Here is a 19,751-nt window from a genome sequence, read left to right as displayed (position 1 = left end):
AGGTTCCAGAGATGGGACAGCACAGACTGCAGGGACTTCACAAAACGAACAGTGTTCACTGAGTGAAGGACACAGCTTCACGCTGGCTCCCTGACAGACAGCAATTTTCCACTTCTGCTGACCCTTCCACTGACTGAATCCCCCAAAAGTTTGATTTGATTTATTGCTGTCACATGTATTGGGCTACAGTGAAAAGTATTGTTTCTCGTGTGCTCTACAGGCAAAGCATCCCGCTCATACAGAAGGAAAGGAGAGAGTACTAGTGTTACAGTCACAGCTGGGGTGTCGGATTGGTGATATCCGAATAAACATTACCACTTTATAATAATCAGGGGTGATTACTTTTCGTTTGGAATTAAAAAAAGGCACTATTTCAGACTGAGAACTAATTCCTCTGATATCTTTACCCAGAGTACTGTCTTCAGTTTTAGTATCCTTTTCTGAGGACGTTCTTGCTCTCGAGGGAGTGCAGCGAAGGTTTACCAGGCTGATTCTGGGGACGGTGGGACCGATGTATGAGGAGAGATTGACTCGGTTAGGGTTGTTTTCACTGGAGTTCAGATGAATGAGGGGGGAATCTCTCAGAGACTTATAAAATTCTAACAGGACTAGACAGGGTAGATGCAAGGAGGATGTTCCTGATGGTGGGGGGAGTCCAGAACCAGGGGGTCACAGTCTGAGGATTCAGGGTAGACCATTTAGGATGGAGGACAGGAGACATTTCTTCACCCGGTGAGCCAGTGGAATTCATTCCCACAGGAAGGAGTTGATGCCAAAACATGGAATGTATTCAGGAGGCAGCTGGATATAGCACTTGGGGTGAATGGGATCAAAGGTTACGGAGAACAAGCAGGATTAGGCTATTGAGTTGGCTGATCAGCCACAATTGTCACGAATGGCAGAGCAGGCTCGAACAGCCGAATGGCTTCCTTCTGCTCTTATCTGCTATGTTTCTGTGTTTCCCAGACATGTAGAGTGACGAATGGTTAAAGCTTTTGCAGGTATAATACACCAGCAATTTATAATATGGTCAGCCAATAAGGACAACTATCATCAGAGTTCTGACAGTGTGTACACTCAGAGCAGTGAGAGAGGGAGTGAAAGGGTGGGATTTGCAGCATAGGGTGCCACAGAATAAGGACCCATTTTATCAGCAGCAAAACCAAAGCTCATGTACTTTACAAGATCATTGGATTCTTTAACCCTGCTCCCAGCTTGCTCTCCATTATTAGTCTAGTCTCTTCACCCGCCTCTCCAGTGGTATCAACTTGCATTTGTCCATAAAGCCACAGTGCTCCCCAAAAGGTGTATTCATGGGGACGGCACAGTGGTTAGCACTGCTGTCTCACAGCGGCGGTGACCCGGGTTCGGTTCCAGCCTTGGGTGACTGTGTGGAGTTTGCACCTCGTGTCTGTGTAGATTTCCTTCGGGTGCTCTAGTTTTCTTCCACAGTCCAAAGATGTGCAGGTTAGGTGGATTGGCCATGCTAAATTGCCTCTTAGTGTCCAAAGATGACTAGGTCAGGGCAATTACCAGGGTAAATACACGGGCTTGGATGAGATGCTCTGTCGAAAAGTCAGTGCAGATTCAAAGGGCCAAATGGTCTCCTTCTGCAATGTAGGATTCTATGTTTCCATGTGACAAGTGGGTTGGCGCTACAAACACTTTACTCAGATTTCACTTTGCATTATCTGCTTTCCATTTTTAACAAATGAATGTGTTTTGTGCCAATGTAATACTGGGAGGATAACTACGCAAGCCCTCAGAACAAGAATTCACCTTTATGAAATTCTCCTTTCTGCTTTTACTGTGAACACCATGCTTCCCAGATACACAAAGGCCTCAACTTTTTTCACCTTTTGTCTCACTGGGGTACAAACCTGAGAAGCTCTGGTTGGTGTCTGGTACCAGAAAATGACTGGGAGCGCGCTACCCGATGGCCAAGGCATCAAAGCCAATTTGACGATGCCCTCATCAAGAAGGATGACAGGAACTTGCCAGTGGATGCAAAGTAAACAGGAACAAGAATCCAGCCTGGTACTTGTCCTTAAAGTTTTAAAGTTTTTAAAGTTTATTTATTAGTGTCACAAGCTGACACTGCAATGAAGTTACTGTGAAAATCCCCCTAATTGCCACATTCCAGCACCTGTTTGGGTACACCAAGGGAGAATTTAGCACCTAATCAGCACATCTTTCAGACTGTGGGAGGAAGCCAGAGCATCTGGAGGAAACCCACACAGACACAGGGAGAACATGCAGACTCCGCACAGACAGTGACCCAAGCTGGGAATTGAACCCGGTTGTGGTGATGCAGCAGTGCTAACCGCTGTGCTACCTATCTGCAATGAGGCGAGTTAATACAAATACTTTCTTAAAGAACAGCTTTGGGATGTGAGCTATGGGAAAAGATGCACAAACAATATTTACTTCTCAGATGGCACTTCAGTAATGAATAAGTTAAAACATTATCATTAGGCAATTACAGTTCAGGAACCTGGCACTACCATAATCACAGGTTTGCATTGACTTATTTCAGGCAGGCTTCCAGGTATGTTCAGACTGTCGAGCATATGTGCCGATTTGCTTAACTTCTCCCCAAGATACAAATCTCAATGGCCGACTATCAGGCAACATTGAAGCAGAAACAGCGGATGGTGTAGAGGAGAGGCTGATCAACAGGGAACTCCTTTTCCTCCTCTTCCCCCCAACCCTCCAAAACGAGAGTCTCTCGACTTCACATTATCACAGTTATAAACCACAAGTGTTAGGAGGCCAGTGAGTAACAAGGCTGGAATTCAGGCAAGCAGTTCTGGTGTCGTCATGAACTGTCACGTCAGTCACAAACGTCAGCAGAGATCCGAGATTGAATCACTGCGCGATGTGGCCTGGGTGGGACTCCGGTCGGTGCAGACTCAACAGGCTGACTGGCCTCCTTCTGCACCAGAGAGCCATTTGTCTTCTCGTTCTGCAGCCGTAAGTTTATTTTGAAGATTTTCATTGCTGGTATATACGAAAAACCAGCTAAACAGAGTGAGGATTCCGTAACATAGGTGAATAGCTGCGAGAGGACAGCACTGTAAAAACCGCAGCCACCTGGAATCCTATGATGCCACTCTCCCCTCACATGCTGTGAAATTATTCTCCAAGACCAAATCTCAGTTGATCAAGATACAGATCAGCCAAGCACTAAATGAATGGAGTTGAACGGACTCCTTCTGTTCCTGTCTTCCGAACATTTAACTGCAGGGAAAGATAGGCTCTCCTACTTTACAGAGGGCCAGCAGCCTTGTTGCAATTTAAAATGGGTCAACCCACAGCATCTGGACTGCAGTGTTTCAAGAAGGTGGCTCACAACCATTTTCGCAAGGGGTGAATGTAGCGCAGTCCATCGCACAAACCAGCCTCACCAACCACTGACTCTGTCTACACTTCCCACTGCCTCAGGAAAAGCAGCCAGTATAATTAAGGACCCCACGCACCCCGGACATTCTCTCTTCCACCTTCTTCCATCGGGAAAAAGATACAAAAGTCTGAGGTCACGTACCAATCGACTCGAGAACAGCTTCTTCCCTGCTGCTGTCAGACTTTTGAATGGACCTACTTCTGCATTAAGTTGATCTTTCTCTACACCCTAGCTATGACTGTAACACTACATTCAGCACTGTCTCCTTTCCTTCTCTATGAATGGTATGCTTTGTCTGTATAGCATGCAAGAAATAATACTTTTCACTGCATCCCAATGCTTGTGACAACAATAAACCAAATCAAATAAAGATATGGTAAATGAGAGGGAGAAAAAATTGTTTTGTTATGACCTAACGAACTTACGGGCATCCTCCCTCCAAACACGTTTGTCGCACATTTGATTGAAGTACACATGTAGTTTAGTTTTATTTTATTCGCGTCTCAAGTAGGCTTACACTAACGCTGCAATGAAGTTACTGTGAAAATCGCCTGCTAAAGATCCTGCTCCAATATAGGTGGCTGGCCACAAGGCTGCTGGGATTAGAGCAGTTTATCCATTTCAACTCCTTACAGAACATTTTGCAATAATCACAGGGAGTCACTGCTGCCACCTATGAAGTCATAGAAACCCTACAGTGAAGAAGGAGGCCATCCGGCCCATCAAGCCTGCAATCCCACCCAGGTCCTATCCCCATAACCACACGTATTTACCTGTTAATCCACTTTGACACTAAGGGGTAATTTATCATGGTCAATTTACAGCATGGTAGCACAGTGGTTAGCACTGCTGCCTCAACGCCAGGGACATGGATTCGATTCCTGGCTTGGGTCACTGTCTGTGTTGAGTCTGCATGTTCTCCCCGTGTCTGCGTGGGTTTCCTCCAGGTGCTCCGGTTTCCTCCCACATTCTGAAAGACTTGCTGGTTAGATGCACTGACCCGAAAGGCGCTGGACTGTGGTGACTAGGGGAATTTCACAGTAACTTCATTGCAGTGTTAACATAAGCCTTACTTGTGACTAATAAACAAACTTCTAATCCGATCAGTCCATCTTTGGACTGTGGGAGGAAACCGGAGCACTTGGAGGAAACCCACGCAGACACGGGGAAGAAAGTGCAGACTCTGCACAGACAGTAACCCAAGGCCGGAACTGAACCCAGGTCCCTGGCGCTGCGAGACAGCAGTGCTAACCACTCTGCCACACTGCTGCACTTGCTCAACATGGCAAACTAACCATTCTAAAATGCCCCCATGTTAACTGGGACATTTTGATTTAACAAAAGCAGCACATTTGCTGGAACAATGTGAACAAATTATTAATGAAGATGGGGTCATAAAGAACACACGTACAAAGTTAGGACTTAGCAGGTTGCAGGAAATATATCAGGCTTTTTTGGCGGTTTTCACATCAAAGAGGGAATCATGAACATCTACTATCAGAGGCTGTGATTCAGCAGGTTACAGAAGTGAGAGGTGTGTTTTGTGGTTACTGCCACAGTGAGGGAACCTCTGTATGAAAGGTTGTGGCACCACCAGTGTGATCCTCTTTGTTAGAGATAAGCAGGTGATACAAGAGTGAGAAGTGTATCATGTGGCTTCTCACTCAGAGGCTCCTATAAGCTGGGCCAGATTGTAAACCTCCAGGCTGGTTAACTGGGTTTGTGCTGCAGACCACAGAAGCGGCAGGGGAATAGCGTATGGTTTGGTAGGTCAGATTGAGAGGTTACAAAGCCAGTGTTACAGTGACAGTGAGGAGGGCAACTTTAATTTTTATTAATTCCTGGGACATGGGCGTCGCTGGCTGGGCCAACATTTATTGCCCACCCCTAGTTGTCCTTGGAGGGCAGTTGAGGGTCAACCACATTGCCTTGGCTCTAGAGTCACATGTAGGCCAGACTGGGGTAAGGACAGCTGAGTTTCTGGATAAATAGTCTGGCGATAATACCACTAGGCCATCAACTCCCCTGTGACATGATGTCCCCATTTGGGTTACTATCAAGGTTCTCAAAGAAGCTAGCAAGACAGATCCTTCCGACAGACCAAAAACTAGATGATGTAACCACAGATAAAACGTTTGCCTTATGTAATACAGAATACAGGCAATGGAAACAGTGCGTCTGATCTGATCGACAGCCTTGGCTTACAGATGGGAATTGAGATTGTGTGTGATTGCTTCAGCTCAACTGCTCCATTTGGCCTCCATAAGCACGGTGCTCCCAGCAATCAGTAAAAGGATCTCCCTGCAGGGGGGCAACTTCTTGCTCTGTACGTGCCCACAACTCAACCTGTGAAACAAAACCTAGCAACGCGGCACGGTGGTAAGCAGATCAACACTGCTGCCTCACAGCGCCAGGGTCCCGGGTTAATTCCTGGCTTGGGTCACTGTCTGTGCGGAGTCTGCACATTCTCCCCGTGTCTACGTGGGTTTCCTCCAGGTGCTCTGATTTCCTCCCACAGTCCAAAGATACGCAGGTTAGGTGGATTGGCCGTGCTAAATTGCCCCTTAGTGACCAAGGATCTTGTCACAGGGGAGTTGATGGCCTACGATATTATCACCAGACTATTCATCCAGAAACTCAGCTAATGTTCTGGGGACCCGGGTTCGAATCCCGCCACAGCAGATGGTAGAAATTTGAATTCAATAAAAAAAAATCTAGAATCTACTGATGGACTGGCCATGCTAAATTGCCCCTTAGTGTTGGGGACTAGCTGGAGTAAATTCATGGGTTATAGGGATAGGGCCTGGGTTGGATTCTTGTTGGTGCAGACTTGATGGGCCGAATGGCCACCTTTGCACTGTCGTGATTCTATGAACCTGCTGAACAGGAAGAGACTGATCCTGCTTTCCATTGCTTACCATAGAGGTACCTCATAATGCACAGAAGTTCACCTACTGGCTCTGCCCACTCACATTCTGCTCTGGGGAAAGATGGCTGATATTCCTGATCTAAACAAAGAAACGTCAGTGAACAGGCAGGTTCAATACCTCAGTTATTCAATGGAAAGTTGAAAAATGTCCTGTCGACAAATAAATGAAGTCTAATGGATATTTAAGTGGGGCTGGGTCTCAGCAACTTAACAGCATTACGGCTGTTATGTAACAAGTGCCCATCATTCTGACTAGGTAAGGGCCCATGAAATTGAGGGCAGTTTATTAGTATGGGTGGATGATTGGGTAAACAGATATGAAGCAGCGTAGTGATAGGCATGACATTTTCAAGTTGGGAGGCTGTAATTATTGGGGTTCTGCAAGAACCAATCCTTGGGCCTCAACAATTTACAATCTGTGTGAATGACTTGGGCAGTGGGACAAGGAGTAACATAGGATCATAGAGTTCCTACAGTACAGAAGGTGGCCATTCGGCCCATCAAGTCTGTACCGACTACAATCCCACCCAAGTCGTATTCACAGAATCCTACAGTGCAGGAGAGACCCTTCGGCCCACCAAGTCTGCTCAGATGCATGAAAGGCCCCGACGTGTCCACCTAATGCCACTCACTAGCACTTGGCCCATTGCCCTGAATGTTACGGCATGCTAAATATTCATCCAGGTACTGTTTAAAGGATGTGAGGCATCCTGCCTCCACCACCCTCCTAGGCAGCACATTCCAGACCCTCACCATTCTCTGGGTAAAATAAAACTTTTCCTCAAATCCTCCCTAAATCTCCTGCCCCTCATCTTGAACGTATGTTCGCTCATAACTGATCCTTCAACTAAGGGGAACAGCTGCTCCTTATCCATGTCAATCCGTGTCCCTCATAATCTTGAGCACTTCAATCAGGTCACCCTCAGTCTTCTCTGTTCCAATGAAAATAACCCAAGTCGACCCAACCTCCCCATATAACATAAATGTTCCATCCCAGGCAGCATCCTGGTGCATCTCCTCTGAACCCACATGCTTCCTATAATGTGGTGGCCAGAATTGCACACAATACTCCAACTGTGGCCTCACCAAAGTTCTATACAACTCCAACATGACCCCTCTGCTCCCTGACCAACAAAGGCGAGTGTGCCACATGCCTTTCTCACCACCCTATTATTTGTGGAACCCTTATTTACCCTAGTTAATCCCCGACACTGAGGGGCAATTTAGCACGGCCAATCAACCTAACCTGCGCATCTTTGGACTGTCCAAAGATCCAAGCTTGCTGACAATACAAAGCTAGATGGGAATGCAGGCTATAAGGGAGCTGCAAAGAGATAGGGATAGGTCAAGTAAATGGGCAACAACAGATGGAACACACTGTGGGGAATTGAGAGGTATGGGAAAGCAGAACTTTTGTTTTTCAAGGCATAAATTTACAAGTGATGACATTCAGAGAGACTTGGCTGTATTCATACGAGGGACATAAAGTTAGCATGCAGGTACAGCAAGTACTGAGAAAGGCAAATGACAGGTTAGCATTTATTGAAGGGGGTTGGAGTACTATATGGAAGTCTTGGCAATGTCTTATGGGGCTTCAGATTAGATCATACCTGGAGTACTGGGCATAGTCTAGTCTTCATACTTAAGGCAAGATGTACTTGCCTTGGAGACAATTAGTGAAGGTTGGATTGGCTGCTGGGACGAGGGGACAGATTGTCCTACAACGAGGCTGAGTAAATCGGGACTTTGCTCTCTGGAGTTCAAAAGATTGAGAAATGACCTCACTGAAACATACAATGTGCTGAAGGGTTTGACGTGCTAGATGCTGGAAGACTATTCCCCCCGACTGAGGAATCTAGAATATCGAGGCAAAGTCTCAAGATAAGGGGTCAGTCATTTCGGACTAAGAGGAGGAGAAATTGTTTCACTTGAAGTACTTCTAAATCTTTGGAATCATCTAGCCCACACGGTTGTGAATCCTCCACTATTGGATACACTGAAGGCTGAGACAGACAGATTTTTGGTCTCAGGGATCACAGGATATGAGCAACAGGCAGTGCAGACAATAAGGGAGTGCAGACAGAAGATCAGCCGTGATCATATTGAGTGGGGGAGCAGGTTCAAGGGGCCATATGGTCTATTCCTGCTTCTTATTTTGCATTGGTTAACGAAATAGTGCAGTGGAGGACATGCTCCGTCTACATCAATGATGAGGAAGAGGAAATGAGTCATAGACGTTTACAGCATGGAAACAGGCCCTTTGGCCCTACTTGTCCATGCCGCCTTTTGTTTTTCAAACCCCTAACCCAATTGCCCACATTTGGCCCATATCCTTCTATGCCCATCATACCCATCTAACTGTCTAAATGCTTTTTAAAAGACAAAATTGTACCCACCTCTACTACTGCCTCTGGCAGCTTGTTCCAGACACTCACCACCCTCCGTGTGAAAAAATTGCCCCTCTGGACCCTGTTGTATCTCTCCCCTCTCACCTTAAACCTATGCCCTCTAGTTTTAGACTCCCCTACCTTTGGGAAAAGATGTTGACTATCTAGCTGATCTGTGCCCCTCATTATTGTATAGACCTCTATAAGATCACCCCTCAGCCTCCTATGCTCCAAAGGGAAAAGTCCCAGTCATTCCAGCCTCTCCTTATAACTCAAGCCATCGAAACCCAGTAACATCTTAGTAAAGCTTTCTAGTTTAATAATATCCTTTCTAAATAGGGTGACCAGAATTGCACATAGTATTCCAAGTGCGGCCCTATCAATGTCTTGTACAACTTCAACAAGATATTCCAACTCCTGTATTCAACGGTCAAGAGCTTCAAGTTTCTAGATGTCCAGATCACCAACAACCTGCCCTGGTATCCCCATGCCGACACTATAGCAAACAAAGCCCACCAACTTTCTCAGGAGATAAGGAAATTTGACATTTCTGCTACAACTCTCAGCGACTTTTACAGATGCAACATAGAAAGCATTCTTTCTGGATGTATCACAGCTTGGTCTGGGCTCCTGTTCTGCCAAAGACTGCAAAAAACTACAAAAGGTCATGAATGTAGTCCAATCCATCACGCAAACCAGCCTCCCATCCATCGACTCTGCCTGCACTTCCCACTGCCTTGGGGAAAAGCATGCACCCCGGACATTCTTTCACCTTCTTCCATCCGGAAAAAGGTACAAAAATCTGAGGTCAGTAACCAACCAACTCAAGAAAGCTTCTTCCCTGCTGCCGTCAGACTTTTGAATGGATCTACCTCACATCAAGTTGATCGTTCTTTACACCCTAGCTATGACTGTAACACTACATTCTGCACCCTCTCCTTTCCTTCTCCCCTACGTACTCTATGAACTCTATGTATGCTTTTTCTGGATAGCACACAAGAAACAAAACTTTTCAATGTATTCCAATATGTGTTACCATAATAAGTCAATAAAAAATCAAAGTTAATAGCACCGGAACACTGGCTGACAAACAGAAGGGAGGACAGGAACTGCTCGGGTGTGGATGCCGAGTAAAGAGAAGACCAAGAGATCAAACAAGAAAACACTGGAAAATCTCAACAGGTCTGGCAGCATCTGTAAGGAGACGTTGTGCCTTGGCAACCCTTTGCCAAAGCTTCGACAAGTGTCATCTGGGCTCGAAACGTCAGCTCTTTTCTCTCCCCTTACAGATGCTGCCAGACCTGCTGAGATTTTCCAGCATTTTCTCTTTCGGTTTCAGATTTCCACCATCCATAGTAATTTGCTTTTATTTAGAAGTCCAAGAAAAGTGCGGTGGGCTCTTAACTAGCCTCTGAAGTGGCTGAGTGAGCCACAGTTCTACTCTGTGTGAGGTGTATCACCACCACCTTCTCCAGGACAATTAGGAATGGATAATAAATGTCAACAATGCCCATATCCTGCAGGTATCCAAAAAGAGAGAAATCACAGCTAAATAGTTTAGGATTATGAGCAGAGCTTACCCAACACTGGGATAAACAGGAGCTGCGAATGAGACAGTAAAGGCAGATGTGCCTGACCAAGGAGAGGCATTGTGACAGCTTTCTGGGTTTGAGAATGGGAGATGATGAAAATCAGGAATCTAGCACTTGCCTGCTGAAGCTGCACTCTCTGATGGACCTCTCCTTCTGGTGGGACTGCAATTAACTGTGTCTTGGTGCCTCTGTGATGCCTGTTTATCTTGTGCTGGCTGCAAACCTGCAGATTAAACAGAACAATGAAAATAACGCAATGGGACAAATATCTTTATCATCATGTTTAATTTCTGAGCCATCGTGGGAGTTATTCCTGTATAAAAGCATTTAAAATACCACAGGATTTTAACACGAAATCCAAAATTTTTTTTTGTAAAATGACAGTGGGACAATAATTACAAATCATCAGATCCATCATCCATGGGCTTGCTGAACTGAGTGGCACAGTGGGTCAGCACTGCTGCTTCACAGCGTCGGGGAACCAGGTTCAATTGCCAGCTTGGTTCACTGTCTGTGTGGAGTCTGTACATTCTCCCCGTGTCTGCACGTGTTTCCTTCAGATGCTCCGGTTTCCTCTCCCTTAGTTGTGCAGGTTAGGCTGATTGGTCAGGATAATTGCCCCTCAGCCAAAGTTTATTTATTAGTGTCACGAGTAGGCCTATATTAACACTGCAACAAGGTTACTGTGAAAATCCCCTAGTGGCCACACTCCAGCACCTGTTTGGGTACACTGAGGGAGAATTTAGCACGGTCAATGCAGCACATCTTTCAGGCTGTGGGAAGAAACCCATGCAGACACGGGGAGAACGTGCAGACTCCACACAGACAGTGACCCAAGCCGGGAATCGGACCCATGTCCCTGGCAGTGAGGCAGCAGTGCTAACCCACTGTGCCACCATGCCACAGGTTTCCTCCCACACTCTAAAGATGCGCAGGTTAGGGTGGATTAACCATACTAAATTACCCCTTAGTATCAGGTTAGCAGGGTGAATATGGGGTTACGTGGATAGGGCCTGGATTAATGGGCCCAATGGCTTCTTTCTGCACTGTAGGAATTCTATTCTATGAAATTAAAAGCAGTGCTTCAATAGTTTAGCACCTGTTTGTTTAACAATGCTGTCACTCAAATATCTGCTGGCAGCAGCAGCCACAGTGCCAAGTACCCTTTGTTACTGCTTATACAGGCCACCTGAAGATGGCAGCTCTACGGCTTCCCATTCAGTGGTGCCTCTGAACCATCTCCAGCTGCTCACGAAACAGAAGCTGCCAGAAAACACTGGGTGAAATTTAAAAACTCGCTCGCACACACCTCAACAGAAAATGAATGATACTGAGCCACACAGCAGCCTGATTTCATTTATTCGTGGGACAAGGGTATCACTGGCTGGACCAGCGATTATTACCCATCCCTAGTTGCCCTTGGAGGGGCAGCTGAGGGTCAACCACATTGCTATGTGGCTGTGGAGCCACATGTAGGCCAGGCCGGGGTAAGGACGGCAGATTTCCTTCCCGAAAGGGAACCAGATGGGTTTTTCTGATAACGGGTCATCAGTAGATTCTTAATTACAGGTATTTTTTATTAAATTCAAATTCCACCATCTGCCGTGGCGGGCTTCGAACCTGGGTCCCCCTGAACATGATCTGAGCTTCTGGATTAATAATCTGGTGATAATACCACTAGGCCATTACCTTCTCCTGCTATATAGCACCATTAATGCAATAAAATATCCTAGGTGCTTCACAGACATATAAAACAAATATGAACTAAACCATAGCTACTGACTGGAATTTTGCTAGACAATGTCTAGTACAACATAAAAATAGTACTGCTCCAAGTCTCCATCAGATTATACACCTTTGGATGGGTAACTTGTGCACACTTCTACTTTATTTTTGTAATCAATTTGATTAGAGCCTCTCCAAAGTTGTAAGTGAAACCTTGGTTTAGAACAAGGTATCACAGTATTTGGGCTTCCACTGATCCAGCTCTGAAATACAACTCAAGGCACTGAAAACAAACAAAGGGGGGCTCTGCTGCCTTGCAGGGGGAGCCGGGTTCGCTTACCGGTTTGGGTCACTGCCTGTGTGGGGTCAGCACATTCTCCCCGTGTCTGTGTGGGTTTTCTCCGGGTGCTCTGATTTCCTTCCACAGTCCCAAAGATATGCAGGTTACGGTGCATTGGCTGTGCTAAATTTTCCCTCAGTGTACCTGAACAAGCGCCACAGTGTGGCTACTAGGGGATTTCCACAGTAGCTTCATTGCAGTGTTAATGTAAACTGACTTGTGACACCAATAAATAAACAAACTGTGACAACAGAACACAAGGAACTACATGTTACCTAAGACATTGCTAAAGTGCAGAGCATTAACACATCCGATTTCTAGCTTTTCAAAATAATGAAGTGATTGGACAGTGATTCAGGAATGGAAATCCAGACCAATTAGTCCTCACATCATTTAAGAGTGTATATATATCTCTGCCCCTTGCTCAGTTAAAATCATAGAATTCTTGGAGTGCAGGAGGAGGCCATTCAGCCCTGCGACTCTCACTGACTCTCCAACAGAGTAATCCACCTAAACTCTATCCCCTAGCCCCATGTATTTCCTCCGTTAATCTCCTGAATCTACAGATCTTTGGACACTCAGGGGCAATTTCGCATGGCCAATCATCCATCCCCCCTCCCCCTCTACATATTGAGTCAAGTTCTCTTGGAATGCATATTAAGAATTTGGCTCTCCTAAACCTTTCACACTATGAGAACCCCAGTTAATGTTGGGGATTCAGTCTGAGTGAGTGGCTAGGGACAGATACCCTCCTGTAGTCAGGGCAAGAGAGCTAGCGGCGATGTTCAGCTGAAGGAATTTACTACTTATCCAAAATTTAACCTCAGATTCCAAATCAGATGAGCATGTTCTCTTTATAAAAGTTACCTCAGTCCTGTGTTTGGCCACTCTGTTTAAAACTCTGGCTTTGTCCTCCTGATTAGAGTTGAATATTACCAGGGGAACAGTTAATATTTTGGTGTAGATTGTAATTAGCTGTTTCATTGATTCAAATCTGTACTGAACTCCCTCCTTTCTTTAAAAAGCTGCAGGCTTGGTTTGTGACTTTGATGCAGCGTGACTGTGTCGGGCATTCTCTGGAGCACGTGCCTCATCTTAAGCTGCAGGCCTGTTTGCAATGCTTCCGTTTGGAAGGCTGTTTTGATAAAGATTGTTGAAATGATCCTGGAATAATTTATTCAGCTTATCAGAGAAAGCGAATGCCCAGTAGCCAGTTTCTGGAATTTATTTGCAGCTGTATGACGCACAGTAGTATTGCTTACGACTGTGTTAGTCGCTGTCCACGTTTCCCCCTCCCCCTACTTCACACATGCAAAAGAATGCTTGAGCAGTGATGACTTAAACCTACTCATGAATTTAGCAGAGAGCAGTTTACTGGGTATTGACCACACGCTGCTGGGAACTTCCATGGGCTTTTCAGCATAGCTGAGTAATCAGAGTCCCTACACAGCAGAAGACTACCATCCAGCCCATCGAGTCCGCACTGACTCTGACAAGAGTGTCGCAGCCAGATGTATTCCCCACAACTCCTTATTTTTGCCTTGCTAATCCCCCTGACCTACACATCATTGGACACTAAGGGGCAATTTAGCACAGCCAATCCACCTAACCTGCAGATCTTTGAACAATGGGAGGAAACTGGAGCACCTGGAGGAAACCCGTGCAGATATGGGAAGAACGTGCAAACTCCACATAGACAATCACCCAAGGCCGGAATTGAACCTGAGTCCCTGGTGCTGTGAGGCAACAGTGCTAACCAATGCGCCACAGTCAGTTTGATGAAAAACTCGCCTGGAAATCAGAAGCCTAAATTATTGATGCCCCCCCATGCAAGGATTCATTTAGGATGCTATCAGGACTTGATGGTTCGAGTTATAAGGAGAGGTTGGATAGACTGGGACTTGTTTCTTTGGAGCGTACGTAGGAGGCTGAGGGGTGATCTTTTAGAGGTCTATAAAATAATGAGAAATGGAAGGTGTCGATAAAATAATGAGCATAGGCCAGCTGGATAGTCAATATCTTTGCCCAAAAGTAGGGGAGTCTAAAACTAGAGGGAATAGTTTAAGGGGAGAGATATAAAAGGGTCTAGAGGGGCAATTTTTTCTCACAGAGGGTGGCAAGTGTCTGGAACAAACTGCCAGAGGTAGTAGTAGAGGCTGATACAATTTTGTCTTTTAAAAAGCATTCAGACAGTTACATGGGTAAGATGGGGATAGAGTGATATGGGCCAAATGTGGGCAACTGGGACTAGCTTAGGTTTAAAAACAGGGTGGCATGGACAAGGTGGGCCGAAGGGCCTGCTCCCATACTGTAAACCTCTGTGACTCTAAGTCACATGTAACACATTCCTTTTTCTCTGAACATGGTGACTCAATTAGCACCATGTGTACCTGTGGTTTAACTGACATAGGAAGCTTTGACTCCAGAATATAACACAGCTAAAGTTTTCAACTGTGTCTGTCAATGTGCGCTACCTCTTGCGGCAAATACAGAGTCATAGAAGCAGTCATCTTCCCTCCAACTAACTGATATTTATCATTCTCTCGCAGTTTGTCAGTTACAGAAGTTAGTGGAAGCACCGTTTCATTGGTTTAGAGCTGCCGGTTTAATTTGAATCTGTTTACTATCCTGGTCTCTGTTTTGCTGCCCAAAAGAGATACCGAGGACTGAATGTTCAACCCTGGGCAGGTGAACTCTACCAGCCCCAGCCCAACGTCAGCATCTCCACATCAAGCAAAGTCTGCCAGCTGTCCACCAGCCCATTCTTACAGCAAATTAAAACCAGCATTGCCTCCATCAGAAGGAGACATTAACTTTACTCTTTTTTCCCCTGTCCCTTTCCGACAAAACATGAAATATCCCATCACGTAAGCCTGCCTCCATCCACTGACTCTGTCTAGACTTTCCGCTGCCTCGGCAAAGGTGCCACCATAATTAAGGACCCTACACACCCCAGTCATTCTCTCTTCCACCTTCTTCTGTCGGTAAAAAGATACAAAAGTCTGAGGACAGGTATTAACCAACTCAAGAACAGCTTCTTCCCTGCTGCTGCCAGGCTTTTGACTGGATCTACCTTGCATTAAGTTGATCTTTCTCTACACCCTAGCTACGACTCTAACACGACATTCTGCACCCTCTCTTTTGTCTGTATAGTGTGCAAGAAACAATACTTTTCACTGCATGTTAACAGATGTGACAATAATAAATCAAATCAAATAACCTCAGTGGTGGGAAAACCTTTGGAAGCATTTGGAGAGACAGGGTTTTAAGGGGAGGTCACGTCTTTTGGAAGCACTTAGAGGGACAGGGTTTGTTAAGGGGAGGTCATGTCTGACCAGCTTGACTGAATTTTTCGAAGAGGTGGCCAGGCGGACAGATGAGGGCAATGCATTCGATGTAGTCTACTTGGGCTTCAGCAAGGTTTTAGACAAGGTCACACCTATAGCACTGATAGCAAAGGTAAGTGCCCACGGGATCCAAGGAAATTTGGCAAACTGGATCCAGAATCAGTCGAGTGACAGGATGTAGAGGGTAATGGTTGAGGGGTATTTCTCTGACTGGAAGACTGTGTCCAGTGGGATGCTACAGGAATCATGTGCTGGGGGGGGTTTGTAAATACTGAGATTACAGAAGAATATAGACAGGCTGGTCAGATGGGCTGATCAGTGGCAAATAGAGTTCAATCCAGATCAGCGTGAAGTGATGCATTTGGACAGGACAAACAAGGCAAGGGAATACAGGAAGAACAGCAAGACCCTGAGAAGCACTGAGGATCAGAGGGGCCTTGGTGTGCACATACACCGGTCCCATAACATAGCAGGAAAGGAGGACAAAGTGGTTCAGAAGGCATTTTTGGTTTATTTAACTTCTAAGCTTGGGCTAATAAAGGCAAGAGCAGAGAAGTTATACCGGAACTATATAAAATGTCAGTTAGGACACAGCTAGAGTATTGTGTGCAATGCTGGAATCCACATGGAGGAGGGATGTGATAGCATTAGAAAGGGTACAGGTGGGATTTATCAGGGTATTGCCTGGGCTGCAAAGTTTTAATTATGAAGAGGGACTGGATAGACTGGAGTTGTTTTTCTTGGAGCAGAGGAAACGGATTGTGGGGGGGTGGTGGTGGTCGGAGACACATAATTGAGATGTATTTTATTATGAGGGCATAGATCGAATAGACAGGAAAAAACCTTTCTCCTTCGTGGAGCAATCAATGACTAGGGAATATTGATTGAAGGGGCAGGAAGTTTAAAGGGGATAAGAAGAAAATCTTTTTTTCAACCCAGAGGGTGATGGGAGTCTGGGACTCTCTGCCTGAAAGGGTGGTGGAGGCAGAAACCATCATAACAGCAAAGAGGTATTTAGATGTACATTTGTGATGCCAAGGCAGACAAGGTTATGGGCTAAGGGTGGATATTGAACAGTTAGGTGGTTGGTCTTTGGCACAGACACGATGGGCCAAAGGGTCTTCGTCTGTGTTGTAACTTTGCGACTCTGAATAAAACTGCTCACAATTTCAACACTTGGTCAAAGCATCCTCTTCACCAAGGTTCTCCTGTTTCCAGATTGCCTCTCCTCCACTCCTACCTCAAGGTGGAGGTGGCACTGCTGCTTCACAGCATCAGAGACCCAGGTTCAAATCCAGCCTCAGGTCACTGTGTGTACTGCCCCCCCGCCCATGTCTGCATGAGCTTCCTCTGGGGCTCTGGTTTCTTCCCACAGTCCAAAGATGTGCAGGTCAGGTGGATTGGCCACGCTAAATTACCTCTTAGTATCCAAAGATATGCAGGTTAGGGGGATTGGCCATGCTTTGTTGCCAAGTATCCAAAGATGTATAGGTTCGGCAGGTTGGCCATGCTAAACTGCCATAAAATGCAGGGGTTGCGGGCATGAATATGTGGGGTCATGGAGATGGGGCTGGGTGAAATGCTCTGTCAGCGAGTTGGTGCAGATGTGATGGGCCAAATGGTCTCTTGTGTATGGATTCTAAGATTTCCCTTATGCCCTTCATTTGTTACCTCAAGACAAGGACACATCCTGTCCTGCACTGGGTGTCACTTGTTCAGCATCTCAGTCCTCAGTGACGTACTCGAGTACCCTGCCTTCCAACAGACTAAATTCAAATCTTGGGTCACACCTTCAAGTCCTCTTTCAGTGTATTTCCCTGACCTGAGTCATACGTCCCTCCTCTTATTCTTCAGTCAGCATCCCATCTCCCTTGGCGCTACCTCATCATCTGGAGTTAAGGGCCAGAAAGAAGTGTATGGGGAAAGAACAGGGAAAAGGGATTCAAGTAGAGGGGCAAACAATAACAGGGGAGGCAATACCAGCTGACAGGACGGGCTGAAGAGCCCTCTTTCTTGTTCAAATATCTACAATGATTCTGTAGTGTCTGCATTTCATACAAATGAGTGGTCTGGAGTTGTATTTTGCACTGAGGTTACTGTTGATTTGACACCGTGCCCGTTGCCAAGTCTCCAGCATCTTACAGGTGGCAGCAACGGTGAAATTTACTGAAGTCGATGAGTAATAATTTGACAAAAATACATGCCACTTGCAAGAAGCTAAGAATTTCTGAATTAACACCTATTACTTTGGCAGCCCAGACAGAAAGGGGACAGCAGGCCCAATCCTCACAGTACAAAGTCAGGGCCATGTGTAGGATGCTCTGTCAAGACAGCCAGTGCAGATTCGATGGGCTGAATGGCTTCCTTCTGCACTGTAGGGATTCTATGATTTACCTCATATGCATAAAATATCTGCTCTGTATCAAGTCTACATAGCAAGAACAAAGGAACTGAGTGCGTCCAGATGGCTACTAATCTATTAGTAGTAGTAAAGGGTGGCACAGTGGTTAGCACTGTGGCCTCACAGCACCAGGCAGCCAGGCTCAATTCCTGACTTGGGTGACTGTGTGGAGTTTGCACATTCTCCCTGTGTCTGCTTGGATTTCCTCTTGGTCCAGAGATGTGCGAGTTAGGTGAATTGGCCATGCCAAATTACCCCCTTAGGTGTCCAAAGATTTGCAGGTTAGGGTGGATTGGCCGTGCTAAATTGCTCCTTAAAGTAGGCTTACATTAACACTGCAAAGTTACTGTGAAAATCCCCTAAATGCCACACTCCAGCGTCTGTTCCGGTACACTGAAGGAGAATTTAGCACGGCCAGTGCACCTAACCTGCACATCTTTGGACTGTTGGAGGAAACCCAAGCAGACATGGGGTGAACATGCAGACTCTGCAGACAGTGACCCAAGCTGGGAATCAAACCCAGGTCCCTGGTGCTGAGAGGCAGCAGTACTAACCACTGGGCCACCTTAGTGTCCAAAGATGTGTAGGTTAGGGTGATTAGTGTGGTAAGTATGTGAGAACTTGGGTGTGATCCTCTTATCAGAGAGAGTCAGTGCAGACTCAATGGACTGAACAACCGCTTTCTGCAATGGAGCAATTCTAGGATTCTATTGGTGGCTCTGGACGGCGTTACTCAAGGAATGGAGTTTGACATCCTCAATACAATATTTACACACATAAAGGATCTCTTTTCCTCTTAACTATGGGCAAGAGATACCAAATCCTGTTTTAATTAGCCCTCTTGTACACCACTCCAAACCCACTACACACAGAAGCTTATCCAGGCGAGCAATTATATTCTACACATTGATGGGATTAAAAGTGCACCTCAGCCGCACTGCCTTGAGGTACAGAAAACAAGGGCAGAAGCTGAGTGAGGAGGGCAGGTCACATCCCAACTTCCCGAGGGCTCTGCCCCATTATTAATATCCAATGGAAAAAGTTAGCAGCAAAACTGGGAAGAACAAATTCATTTTGTTTAACATTGCTGACAGTTCAGCAACCACAAGGCAACAGACTTCCAACAAAGAGTTGTGATTACGTGGAGCTCCATTTTAACATGAGAGGTTCTCAGAAAATAAACAGACTTCCGGTTTCAAAAGTACTTAACGACAACGGGCAAACGAGAGCAGAAGGCAGAGGAAACTCCCTGCCACCTCAAAATAACCACCAGTAACTGACAACTGAAAACACCTTAGTTTGTGCCAACCCCTGCCAGAATCTGATATTCTATCAAAATTTATTAGTGTCACAAGTCAGCTTACATTAACACTGCAATGAAGTTACTGTGAAAATTCCCTAGTCACCACACTCCACTGCCTGTTTGGGTACACTGAGGGAGAATTTAGCATGGCCAATGCACCCTAACCGGCAGGTCTTTCAAAGTGTGGGAGGAAACCAGAGCACCCGAAGGAAACCCACGTAGACACGGGGAGAATGTGCAGACTCCACAAAGTGACCCGAGCCGAGAATCGAACCCAGGTCCCTGGCACTGTGAGACAGCAGTGCTAACCACTGTGCCACCCTG

General features: G+C 45.9%; 1 protein-coding gene across 2 annotated transcripts in view; it reads right to left on the bottom strand.

The window, feature by feature from the left end:
* Positions 1-19,751, bottom strand: part of ash1l (ash1 (absent, small, or homeotic)-like (Drosophila)) — a 245,067-nt gene that overhangs the window by 124,617 nt on the left and 100,699 nt on the right. For both annotated transcript variants that reach the window (XM_080183023.1, XM_080183024.1), the window contains exon 3: positions 10,430-10,534. In XM_080183023.1, the coding sequence (XP_080039149.1) occupies positions 10,430-10,534 (105 nt within the window). The remainder of the gene's footprint in view (positions 1-10,429; positions 10,535-19,751) is intronic.

Source organism: Carcharhinus amblyrhynchos, unplaced genomic scaffold (genome assembly GCF_965287045.1).
Source record: "Carcharhinus amblyrhynchos unplaced genomic scaffold, sCarAmb.v2.hapA chromosome_122, whole genome shotgun sequence".
Taxonomy (NCBI): domain Eukaryota; kingdom Metazoa; phylum Chordata; class Chondrichthyes; order Carcharhiniformes; family Carcharhinidae; genus Carcharhinus; species Carcharhinus amblyrhynchos.
This window is presented reverse-complemented; position numbering and strand designations above follow the sequence as displayed.